At 40.6% G+C, this 20,449-nt stretch overlaps 1 protein-coding gene across 4 annotated transcripts in view; it reads right to left on the bottom strand.

Annotated features, from left to right (window-relative positions):
- The window catches only part of SNX13 (sorting nexin 13), a 125,205-nt gene that overhangs the window by 21,788 nt on the left and 82,968 nt on the right, over positions 1–20,449 (bottom strand). For 2 of the 4 annotated variants that reach the window (XM_053261053.1, XM_053261052.1), the window contains 6 exons: positions 19,932–19,969; positions 18,242–18,311; positions 16,140–16,312; positions 14,927–15,034; positions 13,925–14,035; positions 2,500–2,661 (listed from right to left, as the gene is read on the bottom strand). In XM_053261053.1, the coding sequence (XP_053117028.1) occupies positions 2,500–2,661; positions 13,925–14,035; positions 14,927–15,034; positions 16,140–16,312; positions 18,242–18,311; positions 19,932–19,969 (662 nt within the window). The remainder of the gene's footprint in view (positions 1–2,499; positions 2,662–13,924; positions 14,036–14,926; positions 15,035–16,139; positions 16,313–18,241; positions 18,312–19,931; positions 19,970–20,449) is intronic. The other 2 variants (XM_053261054.1, XM_053261055.1) reach the window with 2 other exon arrangements.

Raw genomic sequence — 20,449 nt, 5'->3', positions numbered from 1 at the left:
AAAAGAAAACCTACTTAATCTCATATAATCAGACAAAGTACTTTATACTGTGGAGATCTCCCTAGATGCATAAAAATATTATTTACTTGGCATTTTCAGATCTCATTGTATGCAGTTTTAAGTTCCTTTAAAACTGCATAGTTTTCCCCCAAGGAGGTTCCTACCTATGTCATTGTTGTCTATTGCTTGCTACCAAAACTGCCCCGGACCGATTGGCTATCTATGCTATACAGATAAACTTTGTTAAAATAAAGGCTCTGTGTCAGTGGGACTATAACCTTATCTTTATGTAATAAAAACAAGATGAGAAAGGGGGGAAAGGAGGAAGAAAAACAACACACTTATTACATTGGGTTTACGATAAGCATGCAGCCCCGCCAAACTTTACACACTTCAAATACTCTGTTTTAAAGGAAGATGCATTCAAGTGTGACAGAGCAATAGTTGGGTTAGCAATGACAAGGCTAAATGGAATAAGTGTATTTTATTGGGAGGAGGGGGGAAACTGATGAAAAGCAAGGTCACTGGCAAACATGGAGAAGAAAAAATGCTTCAGACATTTGCCCCCATCCAATGTCTCTAGTGCACACATGGATCCTGATGCAAGCAAAGGCCATCCTACTTCAATCAATGTCCTGCCTCAGGCACTGAACATTCTTGAACACTGATGTGAACAGGGCAGCCCCAGCTCAGAGTGTCATGCGTGCATTGGAGCCCTGCAGAGCTCTGGGATGTAGCCAATAAGTGGAGATATGAAAGAAAACGGTGTGGAAAGAAGCCAGATCTTTGGTAACGTCTGAAGTACTGTAAACTTGGCAGTATTTAAGCAAGGGTGGAAGCATGGACAATTTGTTGTACTGAGAAGTTCTGAAAGAGGGAATGAGAAGCCTGAAACTGCAGAGAATGCATTTTCAGAAATGGTCGGAATGTAAGCCCTAAAATACCTCTTCCAATCAGCATTGGGGAGTTTTATGTGGCTTTGAAAAATCTATCCCACAACAGCATGTGCAGCAGTGTTTTGGTAAGGCAAGAAAGGAAAGAACATGACAGAGTAACTGCTATCCATGGAGAAAATGATGGGCCAAGGTTGTCAACCCACAGGTTCAGAAAACAAGTGACAGCGTGTAGCACGAAAGCTGCTCAACTGATAGCAGCAACTATATTAATGCAACATACCAAAACAAAAGCTAACTTATGGGTTTCCCAAAGTTACATTATATATAGTATTGCTCATGATACATGGGAATTCCTCTATACCATAACAGTACTCCCTGTTTAAATATTGAGATGAGTTTACTGAACATCCTAAATCCTATTTGGATTGGGGGGGAAAGTTAAACCAAGTTCTGATAGCTGAAAGACCAAACCATCATGAGAAAACAGAATCTAACTTGGGTATATTCCAATTGCCCAGTTGATGAGTGGGTACTGGAACTCAAACTGGCATGCCAGGAGCAAAGGTGGGTTCAGATACCAGACGGAACCACAGTTTATTTAATCTAACTCAATCATGGCAGGTAAAGAGAAGGGACGGGATATGAATAAACCACAGTATAGTGAAACAAACCAAGACTTGGGGATGGTCTGTGGTCTCAATCCAGGGTTGCTAAAAAAACTTCGATTAAAATAATCTGTGGTTTTGTGTGATGTCTGAACCCCACACTGGAATACTTTAACTGCAAATGGGGTGACCTTCTGGAGTGTTTTGACGGCCAGTATATTGCCCCCAAATAACTCACTACTTGTTCAGGTGACACGCAACCACTTCCACTCTCCTTCTCCCTCTTTTTTTTTTTTTAACTCATCTTGCTCCTTCTTACTTACCTACATGAAGACAGAAGACAGGTCTATGAATTCAGAGAGATGGAATAGCTAACAAGGACACCATTCAGCTAGCAGAAGCTGTTTTCCTTCTAGCTAATTTTGTATCACCCAAAAGTTAGTGTATTTGCTTTTCTGGATTTCAAGGGTTTTAAAATATATGTTTCAAAACTTACTGTATTATTAATGGAAAATTTCAATAAAATAGTAAAAACAAAACTTGCACAGGAAACAGCAAGTAATGCCTCTGCTTCCCCATCAGACTACAGCACCAGCTTCATCAGTTGACATATGAAGTCAGGTACCAACCATATGAAATATCAGACTTCCCAAAAGTTAATGAAGCAGCACAGAAAGCAAAGTGCCTGTGACAGAGCTCCATGCAAAGGGGAAAAAGATACAGTCAGCAAGCTATTCCTCCACTTTATAACAGATTTCCCACAATTGCTTCTAGTACCTTAAAAGAAAGCTGCATCTTCCCTTTTATAATAAATTCAGTTTAAAAAAAAATTCTGATCCTCAGTACACCTCATTCTTTTAATAATTTGCTTTACTTTTCAGTGTTGCTAATAAAACAAACACTATTATTGTCATCTGACATATTCTGTCCTTTCTTGCTTAAATGACGTGGCCCAAAATGAACAGAATCTGCTATGTATTACTTCAGTGCATTCTTACCTTGAAAAATGATTGCTTTAAGTCTTGTCCCAATCTTTCTGACATTTTGCCCATGTTGTCTGACATTTTTGTCATCCCCTCTGCCAAGCTGTCAGGGAAGGACTTGACAGCATTTGAAACATTTCTCATAGAGTTACGCAGTGGGTTTACAAATGTGTCCATCTGAAGAGGAAAACATTTACCACGAATGCATAAATCTATGAGGATACGACTATAGTCATCCAATAGTGTGTGTTGAAAATGTCGCACAATTTTGGAGAGCAGTAACACAAAAGCATTATTATAAAAGTTTACTTTGCAAATTTCAAGCATCCATAAGGCTCAATTTGGCTTTTTTATTCTTTTAAATCACACACATGCTGAAGACAGTTGAACTGGGAGAAATATCATCTGCTACATCAGACTGCTTTCTCTTCTCTTACCCACAGCTTGATGCTCCCCACCTGCCTACATTTAGATAGCAAATTTCTCAGGGCAGGAACTTGTTTTTTTTTGCTTATGTTACTGTGTAAAGTGCCATGTGTGCCGAAAACAATAATGGGTGGAACCCCTTGCATGATCAAGGGATTCTTCCACTTGCAGAAGGGGTAAGCCTCCAATTTCTCCTGTAACACTATATTCCATGTCATTCTGGAGGATCCTGACCCTCAACAGAAGCTTTTCAGGAGGGGCTGCAAGGAAGAGGTGAGAAAGTGTGTTTGTTTTTTAAAAGTGAATGCTAAATATTTACTGAACTAATTAAAGCTGTGCACCAACTATTGAGGAGAATGAAGAGGTTCATAAAAGCAGGCAAATGCTATTCTGTGTGCATATCATGTTATTTTGAAAGGCCAAGGTGTGGCAGTACAAATAAATACATAGTTTTCTACTTAGGGAAAATTACATGTTCTGATAATCAGTGGCATGCTGCTGAAAATGACAGCTCTGTGTCAATACCACCACCTTCCCTTGTAACATGGAGTACAACTAACTTATGTCCTGACATTATGCCAGCCAATAATGCTGTTATATCAGAACAGAGAAGTTCACATTATGTATTGCAAAGAGAGAGATAAAGAATATGACACGTGCCTGCTTCATTATGATAAACATGGCACTTTCATCGTAACAGGTAGTTCTCTCCAAACTTTCCTTAAAACAAGTAAGTTCACCTATGCAGCTGATCCAGAATCTATATTCTCACAAAATCTAATTTATATTTTCACAAAGACTAATAACCCCTGATAACTGGGCAAAGAGACACCTTTTTAACATGGTTATTCTCCTTATTTAGCAGGGGGAGAGTAACTGGCCATACCCACCCCCAGCACAGTACCTCTGGTGACCGTTGCTGGCGTCTATCTTATGTTTCTTTTTAGATTGTGAGCCATCTTATTTATTTGTTTGTTGTTTCTCTATGTTAACTGCTTTGGAAACATTTGTTGAAAAGCAGTATATAAATAGTTGTAGTTGTAGTTGTAACTGGTTCTCTCAACTCCATGCTGTTAAACTGTGTTTTGTTTATTTATAAAACAACAAGGAAAGTGGCAGGGTAGAGCCCTGTCCAGGTGCTCAGCCGGAACATAGGAGAACTGGTCATGTGGCAGCAAGCATTAATTGTCCCCTTTGCTAAGCAGGGTCTACCCTGTTTTGCATTTCAATGGGAGACTACATGTGTGAGCACTATAAGATATTCCCCTCACGGGGTGGGGCTGCTCTGGGAAGAGCATCTGCATGCTTGCATGCAGAAGGTTCCAAGTTCCCTCTCTGGCATCTCTAAGATAAGGCTGAGAGAAACTCCTGCCTGCAACCTTGGAGAAGCCACTGCCAGTCTGTGTAGACAATACTGAGCTAGATAGACCAATGGTCTGACTCAGTAGAAGGTAGCTTCCTATGTTCCTATATTTGGCTGGGGGGTGGGGTAAGAATGAGACCACATCAGCTAGCTATACCCACACTGCACTGATGTTCCCTGCCTACACACTCTCAACACCCATAAGTCTGGCCGAAGAGCCAAGCATCTCAAAATTGTGGCTTTTTATCCAGGCTTTATATGGTTATCTCCACTGCCACTTGTATTTTGTACAGTTTTTATGCTTTTCAATTTTTTAAAAAATCAGATTTGTGTTTTTAAATTTAGATAATCGTGTTTTTAAATTTTATTGTGAGCCGCCTTGGGATTTTCTTAATGAAAGAATAACAATAAATAAATAAAATAAATTTGGGGGGATGGCCAGGCAGTGCAGCTTGTCGCATGCTCTGGCTCTCCTTCTTCCTGCCATCAGGCTGAACACTGGGATAATGCCCACAGAGGGCTTAAATCTCTTGCCAAATTGGTTTGATATGGTCACCAGGTAGTTCCTTAATGTGGACTATATGTCTACTTCTGTTGCTTGCAGTTCATTGCTTTAAAATTCAATGGAACTCAGAATTAGTCTCCCCTGCCTCAGTCATTAAAAGAAGTGGTCACATTCCCAACTGCAAGACATTTAGAACAGCAGTAGCCTAAAACAATCGGACAAGCAGTTGGCAATGAACCAATCTGAGGGGAGGAATAAAAAAGGATGGGATGGATAAGAGCAAGGGAAGGATGCCTCTGTATGCCAAATGCTTGCAAGTTAAAAAAGAAAGGGATCATACACGGGAACCTACCAAACAGAGTACAAGCCAGTTTACTCTAAAGCTGGTGAATTACAGCCTCCAAGTGCTATTGGACTCAACTTTACGGATGCACAGTACCCTCTAAAGCTGACAACACCTTTTATCAAATTTAGCTCACTCACAACCTATGTTTTTTTTTTTTAAAGGCCTGACAATGCCCTATTAACACCTAGGTTACTACAATGTGCTCTATGTGGAGCTGCCAATAGATTCTAATAAAAGAAAACACAGTGCCAGTACAGACAGAAAAACAGGTTGCTTACCTGCAACTTTTGATCTTTTACATAGTGAATGGTATCATTCAGTATGTGGGCTTTGCACCTGCACAATCGTTCCCGTGGTAGGATTCACAAGTTCCTCAAAGTGCTCTGAAGCTCTGCCCTTCACGTTCAGAGTATGCTCTGTATCTTTGGCACCAGAGCATTCTGTCTCTCAGTTCATGGACAGCCACTCTGTCAACTGGAGTTCTGCCATCACAAAGCAGGTGAGTAGGTAAGTATATCCGTCAGGCAGGGAGGCTGGGTGAGTATTGTGAATGATATGGACCACCAAAAGATCAAAAGTTACACGTAAGCAACCTGTTTATCTTTGGAATGATCTAGTTTTCTTCACAAAGTGGGTGATTAGTGAGCTCCCATAAAACAACATCGGTCCAGGGATGTTAAGTTAAAGGACCTTCTTCAGTACTGCACACCCAAAACCAGCCTCAGCCGTGGAACGGATGTGCAAGGCATGTTTCACAAGGGGCAGGTCTGCTGAAAAGTGGTATATAAATAGTAGTAATAGTAATAAAAACAGCAAGTTAATTCCAGACAGGTGAGCTGCTGAGGTGGCCATAGATCTAGTAGAATGGACCTTGATAGTGAAAGGTGGTGTCACCCCTTGCTTCTCATAGCAAATTAGGATAAGTTGGACTAGCCATTCTGATAGCCTTTGTCTAGATATAGGCTGACCTTTGTGAGCACTTTCAAAAAGGTAAAGAAAAGACTCTGACTTTCTGAAGTCTTTAGTCTTATCCATGTAGAACAGTAGCACCCTGTGAACATCTAGAGAATGTAGGGAGCGTTCCGGGGTGAAACTAGGTTCATAAAAAAAGGTCGGCAAAACAATGTGAATGTGGAAGTCAGATACTATCTTGGGTAGGAAAGCGGGGTCAGTTTGCATGGCCAATTTGTTGGGATACAAGACAGTGAAAGGCATATTGACCCTTAAAGCAGCCAGTTAGCTAGCTTTTTTAGTGGTGGTAATAGCGATTAAAAATCCTTTTTTCAGAGTAAGCAGGTGTTGAAGACAAGGGGCTTCAGTGAGAGTCAAGAGCACTAGGGAGGGATTTCAAGGTTCAACTAGTTTCTTCACCAGCAGAAAAAGGTTATTCAGACCCTTAGGAAATCTCTTAAAATCAGGGTGGGAGAAAAAGAGTCTTAGAATCCCATCCTGTATGTATTGTAGATAGAGCTGACATATGGACCTTAATGGACAAGCTAGAAAGCCAGAATTTTTTAAGAAGGTAAGGTAGAGGAGGAAACTGATTGATTGATTGATTGATTGATTGATTGATTGATTATGTGACATCAAGTCAGTGTCGACTCTTAGTAACCACATAGATAGATTCTTTCTAGGATGATCTGTCTTCAACTTGACCTTTTAGGTCTCTCAGTGGTGCATTCATTGCTGTCATAATCGAGTCTATCCACCTTGCTGCTGTTCGTCCTCTTTTCTTCTTGGCCTTCAACTTTCCCCAGCATTACGGACTTCTCAAGGGAGCTGGGTTTTCACATAATGTGTCTGTAGTATGATAGTTTTGAGCCTTGTCATTTGTGCCTAGAGTGAAAATTCTGGATTGATTTGTTCTATGATTCATTTGTTTGTTTTTCTGGCTGTCCATGGTATCCTCAAAAGTCTTATCAAGCACCAAAGTTCAAAAGCCTCAATACTTTTTCTATCTGGCTTCCTCAAAGTCCAACTTTTGCATCCACAGAGTGTTACAGCAAAAACCATTGTCCGAACAATTCTAATCTTTGTAGGTATAGACATGTCATGGCATCGAAATATCCTTTCCAAGGCCTTCATTGCAACCCTACCAAGTGCTAGTCTGCAGTCTGTATCTTGACTGCTGGATCCTTTACTGTTGATCCTAAAAAGGCAGAAGCTATCCACCACTTCAATGTCTTCATTATCAATTCTGAGGCTGTTGCCCTACCTGTTGTCATTAGTTTAGTCTTCTTTACATTTAGTCATAGCCTCATTTTTTCACTGTGCTCCTTTCACTTTCATTAATAAAGCTTGCAGATCATCCGCATCCTCAGCTATCAGAGTAGTGTAATCAGCGTAGCGCATGTTATTGATGTTTCTTCCTCCAACTTTAAAACCACACTCTTCTTCCAGTCCAGCTTCCCTCAGTATATGTTCAGCATATAAATTGAATACATATGGACAAAGTATACAGCCTTGTCTCACTCCTTTGCCAATCTGGAATCAGTCTGTTTCACCATGTTCCATCTGGACTGTGGCTTCCTATCCTGTGTATAGGGTTCTCATGAGAAAACAATGGGATGTTCTGGGATGCCCATTTTCCTAAGGATATTCCACAACTTGACATGGTTGGTGCAATTTAAGGCTTTTCGGGGGGGGGGGGACTGTAGACAGGTCAAATCCTTTAACTTTGCATAAATTGCAGATCTTTTCCATTTGCAGCTATAGTTGCATCTGGTGGAGGCCTTCCTTTCATTAAGGAGAATATTATCTAGAAGTTCAGTCATATTCAGAGTCTTGAGGCTGTGGTGAAGGACACTGCCACTATTCTGATGCAAGAGGTTGGGACACTGATGGAGACAACAGTGAGACCCTTGAGAAAGCCACAGGAGGAAAGGAAACCAAGGCTGTCTTGGCCACCACAGTGCAAGATGCACTTTGTTTTGTAAGGTAGAATTTTGCTTAAGACCCTGGACAGGAAAGGAAAGGGTGGAAAGAGGTTAAAAAGTTGGGTCTCCAAAGATATCTGGAAAACATCTCCTAAGAACCCTTTCTCCACCCCCACCCTTGAGCAGAAGAGAGGGATTTTTTGTTGTGCTGTGTTGCAAGGAGGGCCACTTGGGGACTCCTCCAGCAATGGAAAAGATAGGTGAGAACATCTTCATTGAATTCCCATTCATGTTGACAGGCTATATCTGTCTCCCTACTAAGACTGTCCACCAGAGCATTGTCGGTGACCTTTATGTCGAGATCTAGGGGGTAGATCTGATGGTGAATGCACCAGTCCAGAAGTAAATGGAAATGCTGCAGAGGGATTTTGAATGTGCGCCACCCTGGTGGTTGATTTACGCAATAGCTGTGGTGTTTTCCAGGAGCACTTGTGTTGTTTTTCCAGACAGGAGTGGGAGGAAAGCCTTCAGGGCGAAAAAGACTGCAAGGAGTTCTAAACATGTATAAGTAGGGATGTTGGTGGCTCCACAAGCCCTGTATATAAAGACCCGCACAGTGAGCACCCCAGCTCTTTAGGGAAGCATCTGTCATCACGATATAGGAGGGTGGAATGACATACCCTTGTTGAGATTATCTGGTAGAGTCCACCAGAAGCGAGAATACAGTACAGTTTGAGGAACTACAAGCTGCAGTTGTTAATTGTCTATGCTTGGCTTGAATTTGGATAGGAACCACAGTAGGAGGTGTTGCACACGTAGCCTGGAGTAAATAGTTGACGTGCGGGATGTCATCAGTCCATAGAGACGTTGGATAGTCTACATGTTTTGGGTTGGGTCGAATCTGAGACAGTAAATAAGATTCATGATTGAGATTTGTCACTCTTTTGGGAGAAATGAATGTTTGACCTCCGTGTTATGGCATCTAGGTAAGGCAGAGGCTTCTGGGTCAACAGACTGGACTTTTCTCAGTTTACTTGAATGCCCAGGTCATCCAAAAGCGAGGAAACCAGGTTGATTTGGTTGGTTAATGCATCCTTGTTGGTTGTGGTGATTAACCAATCGTCCAAGATGTTAATACTGAAATTCCCTGTGTTCTCATAACAGCGCTTCCACATTTTGTGAAAATGTGTAGAGCCTTGGAGAGACTGAAGGGGGAGGACTGTATATTAATAAATCTGGTGCCCTACAGTGAATCGGAGATATTTTCTGAGGTTGCATTGTCACATGAAGGAAGGCATCTTTCAGGTCCAGAGTGGCAAGTCAATCTTCTTCCACCAAGAGGGGAAGCTGTTGCTGTTGTGGTGGTGTTGTAGGGTCAACATTCAAAATTTTCTCGTGTGGATCTATTTGTTCAGGGAGCACAGATCTAGGATAGGATGTAGCATATATTGCTGGAGGAAGGAGGAACATAGCTGGGCATACCTACAGAGGGAGATTGCACTGGCTAGTGTGTGGGACTCTGTTTCTATAAGATATTTTGCAGTACTTAGACTCTGACGAGTAATGTCAGCTTTAGAAAGTAGTTCTCTAAATCTTGTCTGGATTGCTTCAGTAGCATTTTTATGTTGTCTTTGAAGCTCTCCTACACTGAGTAATGGTACTTGGCCATACAGGCCATGTAGTTCACTAACTTCAAGGAAAGGGAAGAAGAGGAGTAAACTTTGCAACCAACCGAGTCCAGGTTCCTGCCCTCCTTATCATTTGGGGCAGAGTGTCTTCATCAAGATCTATTGCCCATAGCGCAGTCCACCACCAATTAATTAGGTGGAGGGTGTTTCAATAACAATTTGTAGTTGTCTTCCTGTATTCTGTAAAAAAACCTCTCCAAATGCTTAGAAGTAGATGTGGAAGTGAAAGAATTGACTTACACAAAAAGCATTGGAAGAGCTGCAGAGTGAGAAGCAGAAGTAGAGGCCATGAAATCGAAGAAAGGGTCCTGGACTACTTGGGGTGGTAACTTCAGTTCCAGGCCAAGTACCTTGGTTATCTCTGTTACCTGTGTATGGTAAGGTTTTGTTTACTCAGTTGGAGAACTGGATGGAGACATTATCGTCAGGAGAAGGGTCTGACGGGTTCTCTGTGAGTGGGGAGTCAGCTGATTGAGAAGAGGAAGTGTGGTCATCATCCAAATTTTGTCTGTCAGAAACAGAGGGTACTTCCAGAGGAGTTGAGGGAATAGTAGCCTGGTCGAGTAAGTGGCTGGACTGGACTAGTAGGCTGCCAGAGGTTGAGGAACAGGGAGAGGGTCCAGAGGAGACCTGGTAAAAGGGGTAGTTTGGTTTTGAGAATTAGAGGTGGACTTGCGCCTCCTGAGTTTCCAAAGCCTAAACTCCTCATAATCCTAAGGGAGAGAAGGTGAAGGCACATAAAGGGGATTTTTGAACCTTTCCAACCTCCTTATGTAGCCAGGATCAAGAGTTCCTGGGAGCTCCAATAATCCACTCTTCTCCTGTAAGGAGAATAAGATGCAAGAGAAAAGCTCTACCACTCTTTCCAGAAGTGAGCTGGGTAGTGTGAAGGAAAGCATGCAGGTTTTGCCTTCCCTGGAGAAGTGGAAGGGGTTTTAGGAACTCGTGGGATACTGGACTCCGCCTCCTCATCGATGTCGAAACCATGCACAGAGAAGCCCTTAAAGGTTGAGCCAGAGGGTGTAGTCATACATGATCCTGGGATGGACTCAGTCATGCAGAAGAGGGAAGTCCTTAGATATTGACGATGCTGATGGGAAATGGCCGGACCCAAAGGCCGGCAACATCAGGATGGCAGGCGGGAGTTGTGGGCCCCTAGGCAACGTAGATAGAGACATAGTCAATATTGGGAGTAGCTGCAGAGAGGCATGAACTGTGGATGAGAAAGCTGGTATGGTGATTGACATCGAGAATGATGCCGGTGTCGAGATTTGGGCAAACAACATTGACAGAGTAGTCAAAGCCAGATCAGTGATCTCTGGAGAAGAGGAAAAAGAGTAAGAACAGATGACCTGTACTGTGGACAGAGATGGAGTCTGACCTAAGACTAGCGTTGACGATATCAACAACAAATATGGACAAGGTGTTGATGTAATGGACGGTGGGTGAGTTGACTTTGAACCTGGAGCTGGTGTCGAGGGTGGTCGATGGGCCAGTGTTGAAGATAGTGTCATGGCTGTTGTCAAGGTCAACATGTGAAGTTGTCAATTGACAATGTGAAGTTGTCAATGTCAATGATGGACGTGTCGATGTTAAAGAAGTTTTGCGGTGTTTTGGTTGCAGCGAGGAATTGGCTTCTTGTGGTGCTTATGATGGGTTTTCCTTTGGGAGATCCTGAGATTTTTTGAAAGCACCAGGCTCATACTTAGAGACCGAGCTCAGCTTCAACAATGCCGATGTTGACTGCACTGGGGTCACAGGACATAAAGCAGCCCTCAAGCATAACTTCCTGCTCTTTCTAGTTTGTTTAGAGAAGGATTAGCAAACCTTGCAGGTGCAAATGTTACGGTCCGCTCTGAGGCAAAAGAGACAAAGGGCATGCCTACTGAAGGCGGGCAAGGTCCTGCAGCAGGATGAAGACTGCTTGAAAGATTTTCTAGAGTCCATTAGACCAAGAAAGGCAGATAAAACCGAGATGTGAAGCAAAGAGTCGTTAAAAAACTATGTGACATTTAACAAAACTGAGTAAGCAAACTGTTAAACATTTGTTTTCCAGAAATCATGGATGACTGAAGAGCGAATCCTGAGGGAAGCACACACAATGGCAGTCAGAAAGGAACAAAGAGACAGAGCACTCTGGCACTCTGAGCATACTCCATGCGTGAAGGGCAGGGCTTCAGAGTGCTTCAAGGAGCTTGTGAATCCTTCCATGAGAATTATTCCACAAGTTCAAAGCACACGTAATGAAGGATATTGTACCACCACAAAAACCTAGGTGGCTATTAATTTGTTTCCAAGTTCATTTCAACTGTGGGTTTTGCCCTATACAGGAGAACCTTGTTAATCACAGACTCAGTATCTGCGGTTTCACATATCCACAGTCCGGTAATTGACAGCTGACCTCGTTATATATGGAGAGAAATGGCTTTAAAAGGGTTAAACTCGCGTATCTGCGGGCGATTGGAAATGACTTCGGAGGTGATTTCCCATGCCATTTTGAGATCGGGAGCCTCAAAATGTCTCTTTTAAAAACAAAAAACAATTGACGGAAAACCCCTTGTGATATTTGGCTATTTTGTTTATTGTTTGGGGGGCTCTGCTGGACTTCTGGCGACCTGTGAAGCATGGTAGGCCACTTCCCCCTGCATTTAAAGGGCCATTTAAACTTTTTTTGGCCATTTTCCTGACCTCTGGGAACCTAACCCCTGCATTTGCATTGGCCCAATGCTTCCGTAGTCACGGTTTCCATATCCGCGGTAGCAGTGGAGAACGGAACCTCCGCAAATACCGAGGTTCTCCTGTACAGTCCAGGGCCTGGATACTACTCCTAGGAGAACTTGCCTGACTGTTAAGATTTTTAGAGCTTTTACTCAGATTGTTCCACTGAGGTGATGTTCAGGGTAACAAGAGGCAGGACCCCTTTTGTTGTGTGGAACTCTTCTTTTTGCTGATTTTTAGACAACCGCTCTTTTTACAAGTGAGATCAGATGCTTTCTGTTGCTACTGCTATAATAATACTGCTATTACTGTTACTTGTTTGATTTTGTTGTGATTTTATACTTGGCGTTATATTTTTATATAAAATATATAAAAATATTTTTATAAAATAAAAAAAATGTGGAAATCCTCCTGACAAAGATGGGCTGTGAATATTTCTCTCCCTCTGTTTTTCACTCACTCAACACATCCCTCTTGAAAAATTGTATAATTGTGAAATATTGATTTAAAGTTAATTGACATGCATAACACGCAAGTTTCCGTAGGATGCAATTCTACATTTGGATAACCAAATCACTGAAGTCAGACTTTTTCCACTGGAAGCCTTTTCATGACAGAGTGTTCACTAAATGTGGGGGAATGGGGCTATAGCCTTTGAAGGCACCAGTCCTGCCTGCTGTGCAGCACCTTGCTCCCACCTGGGTGCTGCCTCTTTGATTTTTATGAGAAAGCGGCAATACCTGTGTGGACCATGGGAATGGGAACAATAAGACTATAGCTATTCTGATTTGCTTATTCAAAGAAAAAGAAAAGTTTAGGATGGACACAATGACTCAGTTTCAGTTCAGTTCACAGAAGCTTGAATAGCTCTAAACTAAAAATACACATGTTTAATTTCTATTTTTAAAATGTTAAAGTATCAGCAATTTATATAAAGGAACTGGCAAGGTAAAATGGATAACTGAACATGTAAATACTGCAGAGGTATCAACTTCAAGCACAACTGTCAAAAGATCAGCTCTGACAAAGCGCTGCATTTGAAGGTGTGATTTTTAGCTGCATTGCTTCTTTGATGTGAAACAGCATAAAAAGCAGTCTTAGAGGGAGGCATGCATTCTCTCTTTTGAGCAGGTGGATGCACGTCATGAAGCATGTGGTGCTTGAAATGGGCAGAGGATTTTAGGGTAGATAAAGGGAAGGAATATTAATATTTTTCAAATTACTGGATGCATTTTAGGATTGATGTCAGTGCATAAACAATTTAAACACATTTCATATCATAAGGAGCCCACTCTGAAAGTTTGGCTTTTTAAACAATAACCACATGCTTCAATTTCAAAAGGTTTCTTATAAGGATGTTTTCTTACTACCGCTGTTGTCCATTCATATATTATACAAATTTTTAAAACTGCAGGCATACACACATAGCAATAAGAACAGAATGTGGCAATTTATTGTGCACAAAGTTGTAACATCATATCCATCATTACGGTCTGCTAGAAAATAAGATATTCTTACCTTCCTAGCAAAATCTCCCTTCCCTTTACTGTAGGCCTTATTTTCCAAGAAGTCATACACACAATGTACTAAAGCCGGGTAAGCTTTCATCATTTCAGAATTTAGCAAAAGCTAAGAAATAAAAGATGCAAGTAATTTCACACAACATTTAGGAAGATAAATATTTAGGTATGACTAATTACATAAGAGGTTTTAAATCAATTTCATCTATTACTATTCCAGATGTTTAATTTCTCATCCTACTAACTAATTGTTTCTGTTACTGCTTAAGGTCTTAGCATTCACAAAGTGCAAACAGTTTCAGACTTTGTTTGTTTTAAATTTTGAAGAATATGGGCTCTGCATGGTAAATTAGAGATGCGCTTTGCAGCAAATGTAAAACAAGATTCTTGAACTCAGAGGCCAACATCCAGACTAACTCTTAAACAACATGGTAAGATTTTCTGTTACATGATGGGGGCAGCCACTTCCTTTGCAGACACTTGTGTCTCCTTAAACGATGTACCTGCCTGACCCTCAGTTTTGGAAGGTACAGGCAGCTGCAGAGGGAAAGGCACTCCCCTCATGTGATGGAAACACCTGGCATATTGGTACAAGGTTAGTAGGGATGTTGGCCAGTGATGACAGTATTATGTGATTAGAAGCCTTCACAAATTATACAGAGAGCATATTAGCCAGCCTAAACATCACGCTTGAGAATTACATGGATTTTGTGCAACAAATTCTTACCTAAATAAAGTGAAGTTTCCAAAATAGTTAGCACACTAATTTCAGAAATATAACTACTGTACTCACATCACAGCTATTATTAGTAATTTAAGGAGAAACTGTCATGCCCACCTCAGTTATGATTTTCTAATATGTATATCAACACATCTACACTATTAGGTCCAATGAAACTTCACTAATATCATGAACAATTAACTTCATTTTGGAGGTCAAATGGGCAGGGGAGAGAATGGGTAATACATGCATCTTTGATGGATGAATAATAGAATGTACCTGCAAGTATGCATTTAAATCTTTCTTCCTTTTTTCTAAAAAATCTCTATCCATGTTATTGAATGTTTTTTTACCAGGAAGCTTCAATATACTTGCTAGGTTTTCGAACTAGAAAAGAAGTTATGAGAGTTACTTTAAACACATATCTAAACCGAACATTGACTAATTTGAGTGACCCCGTTCACTGAACAAGCATGTTACAGGCCCCATGCAGATGTATGCCGATCTCTTAACTATGACTAAGAGATATGGAGGGAAAATTCCCCCCCGCCACCCTTGTCAGCGTTAATGGAGAAGTAGCATTAGGTCTACACTGACTGACATCCTAATGAAGCATTCTCACTTCTAGGGGCTGCAGGAACACAACATGAGCTCTCTCACAACTCCTCTACTCCCCTAAGCCAAGCGCAGTTACAGAGCATTTCTCATGCTCTAAAAAGGCTCTGCAAGATCGCAAACACATCACTGAGGATCAGCAGTGTGTTTCTGATCTTGCAGAGCCCTTATGGCGTGCTCCAGAGTCTTGAGGCTCTTGTAAAATTGCCCTTGCACAACATGCCTCCACAGCCCCTAAACAAGCGAGTGCTTTCTGAGTCAGGATATCAGCCACTGGTGCTAAGCAGGTTTAGCTTTAACCAGAGTTTGAAATCAGGATCTACAGCAATCCGTTTCTGGACTGCACTAGGTGTGAGTTCACATGGCTGAATACTCCTCCATTCAAAACCAGAACAAATTTCTGCATACAGAAAACCAGATTTCAGGGAGAAAGCCTCTAAACCCGGATTTACCCCCAACTTGCTAGGAACATTTTGTATGCAGGGGATTTCTCTGTATGAAGGGGTATTCAATTACATTAGCCTGCATTTTCATCCTGTAGTGAGACTGCTGAGAAACATGTTTATATGCTCTGCTGTTTGTCTGAACAAGTCCTTAGATATTTGGCTGAAGTCAATACTGATCAACAGCTCATTCAAATTAGCCAAGTTCAAACCACTTCAGAGTTTGGAACAGGCTTGTAAATAGCTCAGCCACAGCTCCAGCACATCATTAGAAGTGCAATAAAGCCTGAATTGACCCAAGCTTAAACTGAACCCAAATTAGCCTGTTTCAAGTGAGACCAATCTGAACCGAGCCAAGGGGAGCTCCCACGTCATTAACTTAAATGAATGGAAAGAACTACCCAGCCACACACACTTTTAATGCTGTCCATTACCTGTTCAGTGATCCTCATGTGGAAATCATGGAAATCACTGTAGCGACGATATGTCTTCCATGCTTCTTCACCACTTGGAGTTCGGCGGCGAACAGTGATAGCGTATAGCGCGTACGTCTTGCCATGGTCATTACAAACTCCTGCCACGGCATATGGATCATAGTCAGCATAGACTAGCAATTTAACATAAAAATGGAGGGCAGGAAAAACGAGGCACAGAAAAAAGGAGAAAAAAAACCAAAGGGCAGAAAAGACATGAAATGAAAAGATGTTGGAAATGACTGAAGTGGAGACAAAATGGACATGCAAACTGAGGAACAAAATTGCCATTTTGTGTGTGTGAAATCATGCATAGGTAGCAGCCTACACACATCAGCAGATTTTTATTTCTAGGCCCTGAAGCTTAGCATACTTCTCTCATGGAGCAGAGAGACAGGTAACAACTTTAAAACAAGCTTCACTGCCACTGCAATTTTAAAAAATAGATCATCTTGGGAACAATTTTAAAAAGGAGTAGTAGGGAGAGAAAATGGTTTCCAACTCAAGAGTGCAACAATTCAATATTTGAATAAGAACAATTTCTGCATGTTTTCCACAGATCTACATACAGGGGCCCCCACAATGTAGGCTTTAAAAGGGGGGGGGGAGCTCAAGGCAGGCAGTACCAGCAGCTTGCTTGTGTTTTTATATTCTTTTTCCTCCACGCTGCCTTGTAGCTGGCCTACAAGACCAAGCAGTGGTGTACTGTGTGTTCAACTCCAATTATGTTCAGTTTTCTACTCTTCTTTAATAAGTCATCTCACCATTATCCATTAACTATCCAACCAATAACTTTCCTTATTCTTAAATGTCATATTATCAATACACCAAAGCCTATGGAAACTGAAGGCTGTTTTTATAATTCTCTTGTTAATTACACCGATACTGTAATATACCAAAGTATAACTATAACTATATAACTATATAACTATATATATATATATATGCGTGTGTTATGCCTGATCACATGTTCTCGATAACTGGGAGCTTACTGTTACATGGTATCAACTTCATTATGGAGTCTGACCATTGCGAATGCATCAATGTGTGTGAAATATATTTCTGGGCCACAGGCAACTGAATGAAAAACACATGGCCCCTCAAGAACACAGAAGTTGGCCAGCTCTGTCATAGTGAAATAAAATGTCTGTGGCTGTTATTGATAATACAATGTGAAGAATATCCAACTGCTGAAAATCAGTTCCTACATAAACAAAAAATTTACCAATATGCATAGGCATTAGCTCCAGTTTGATGTCTTCTGTCATGGACCTCTTTAAAAATCAATCCAAATCACAAATACAGAAAATGGCTCCGATTGTATGTGTTTGGAATTAAAGCATCCTTTCCTATACCACAGATGTAAAGACCTAAATTTTTATACTTTACTGAAAAATATACCAACATGGTGGAATAAAACATTTGCTTGACAGAAATGCAAGATGAATGTTAGATATGAATGAAATGAAATGTTGAGGTAATACATGTAATCTCTTGCAATTTAAATTAATTTTTTAAACAAACTATTGTATGTTAGTGTTAAAGTGAGCAGAATGCAATCTAATCTTAAATAGTGTAAGGAATTTTGGGGACTTCGGCAGAACAAGAAGACATTTTAGTGACACTGAAAGATCCAAAGTTACAATAGCTAGAATCTCAAGAAGATAAAGCTGTTTCATGAGCCCAAGGGGGCTTCAGACTTTTTTTATTCAAGGGAAACTCCCCCTATTTTGCCTAGTTTTAAATTTCTTTTAAAACTAAGCGAGTTTCATAAGCCATTTGTGATACAGTATAGGAGTCAGCTGTTTTTTAAAAAACCCACTGGGCTAGGGAAAGCCCTTTTATGAGCTTAAGCAACTCTTTTTTCCTGAGTTTGTTAATTCCAATAGCACCAAGCAAGCAGAGGTTATGCAGGAAAAAAGGTTACAGGATAGAAGAAATGATCTAAAAGATGCCCATGACTAGTTAACATTGTAAATGCTTCTGAAAGAGAGTCAGAAATTAAATAGCATGATAATAATATGCCCAAATAGTAGAAAAGGAAGTGTCGCTACTGAACTCACCAGTATCTGAAATATACGCATGTAGTTGGATGGATTCATCAGAAGACACACTTGAAAGGTCATCCAGTGACTGGAGTTAGAATAGTCACAGTTAAAACTTTTAATATAGAAACATGCACCCTCAGTGTTATTAGCAAAATATAAAGACTGCTTTATCAAATCATAGAGTCATCTTATCCACCATTTGATTCTGAGAAGTCTTAAGCTAGATACTCCAAAAGCTCACAAGCAGGGCATAAAGGTGATGGACCTGTTTGTCCCAGGCATTAAGTATTCAAAAGTACTTAAGCCCTATGAATTAAGCATTCAGAGGTAATATTTAATAATTAAGTATACCACCACTTATCATGGAGGTTCCATTTAGCTATTATAGCTATAAGTGGTCAATCAATCTATCCATTAATTTGCCTAATCCTTTAAATTATGAAGTAGTTTAGAGCCTATTTGTACAGTATGCAGGATTCATTGGCAGAATTCTGTACAACTTGAGATTAGGGGGTCATAATTTTGAATGCCCCCACCAAATATCCCTATACATAGTAAACCACCACAGAGAAAGTCTTAGTGTACTCTCTTCTTGATCCATTAGCTACTCCATTCTCTATTACAGTGATGAAACTAGGTTCAAATAGATCAACAGAGCTAAAATAGGTTCAAGAAACCTGTGTCCTTAAACATCAGGTCTACCAATTAATGAATTAAAGCTTCAGTTAAGCTCCCAATTAGACTAAAATTCTAAACGGATCTAATAAACAACAAACCCACCAAAGTACAATCTACCTAGGATTGCTATCTTTTTACCAGTCCTGTTTTTGTGCCTTTAACAGGAGTCCAACACTGAAATGTAGGTGATAGATCTCCTGTCAAGGAGAACTGTTGTGAGAAAACTACTTGTTTAATTTCTGGTAAAGCTCAGGAGCAGAATCATTTAAAAAAAGAAAGAGCAGAGCATATAAAATAGTTTAAGTCATTGACCATAGCAATGACCTTTCACCTTTGCTTTATGTAACAGAACAACACTACCATTCAGGTACCTATAAGTTTCCCTCCATGGCTCAAATAGCAACTGACATCACTTTAATCTGGAAAACAGCACGGGGATGGGCGAGGATTAAACACTGCCTCCTTCAGCACTACAGTCCTGATCTGAACTCATCTCAGTTGCTGTTCAATAATAACCATAAAGAACATACATGGAAGATTCTGTTTACAGATCATCTGCATCATGTCTAGCCTTAAGTCAAACATCCAGATCACTACAGCTCTCTACTTCAGAGAAGCAGATTATTTCTTTAAAAGCCATATTACCTAACAGTAAAACAGTATCATGTTCTAAAACCACAAGGATGTGAAGCCATCCATGCCTTTGGAGTGAATCTTCAGCCTCTCAATATCAATCCTACTGAAGCTGTGGAGTGTATGTAAAAAGCTTCATTACCATTGACATGATTACTCATTTAAATTACATTAGAGGTTGCTCTGATCAAAACAGACCCAGTCTCATGTAATACAAGATACCAATTTAAGGAAATTTGAGAATGTCAACCTATTTGTTTAGCTTTAATTTTGTTTTTATTCAGTGATAGAAAAGAGCTCCATAGATGCATTAGCACACACATACAGTTTTCCCAGGTTAACATAAAACTCTTAAGGCTTCTAAAATGTTGAGGGATGGAGGAGATGCACTTACTAAATTAATGCTGCCTGTAGGGGACCCATTAAAGGATTCTGTGAGAGAGAGAGAGAGAGACAGACAGAGAGAGACAGAGAGAGAGAGAGACAGACTCATAAAAATGTCAAGATAAACATGTCTAAATACATAAAGCATCAGATCTGTAAACGGATGAAGTGTATTTCTAATACACTGAAAGTTTAACCTAAGAATGAAATTTAGTTTCAGTCTTCCAAATTCAGAATGTTTGTAGGCAAAGCATCACAAAACCCATCCATGTCATAACTATCATAGCCCTCTTCAAAAATTATTCAGAGATGCTGTACTCATGTACAGTGTCTCAACAGGGGCAGAAGTCCCATCCCATTCCTATCGCTCACTCCTGCAGCCTGCTGTTCATGATCTCAGTGGTGTTTGAAAAGGCGAATGCTGCTTCTTTGATGGTGGGTGCTTCCATGATCAGGAGGCAAGGGCACCTCAGCCTATTGATCACAGAAGTGAGGTTTGCCTCTTCGGATCAACACCGCTGTAATTAT

The sequence above is a fragment of the Hemicordylus capensis genome, chromosome 6, assembly GCF_027244095.1.
Source record: "Hemicordylus capensis ecotype Gifberg chromosome 6, rHemCap1.1.pri, whole genome shotgun sequence".
Taxonomy (NCBI): domain Eukaryota; kingdom Metazoa; phylum Chordata; class Lepidosauria; order Squamata; family Cordylidae; genus Hemicordylus; species Hemicordylus capensis.
Note: the sequence above shows the minus strand (reverse complement) of the source record. Positions and strands in the feature narration are given on the sequence as shown.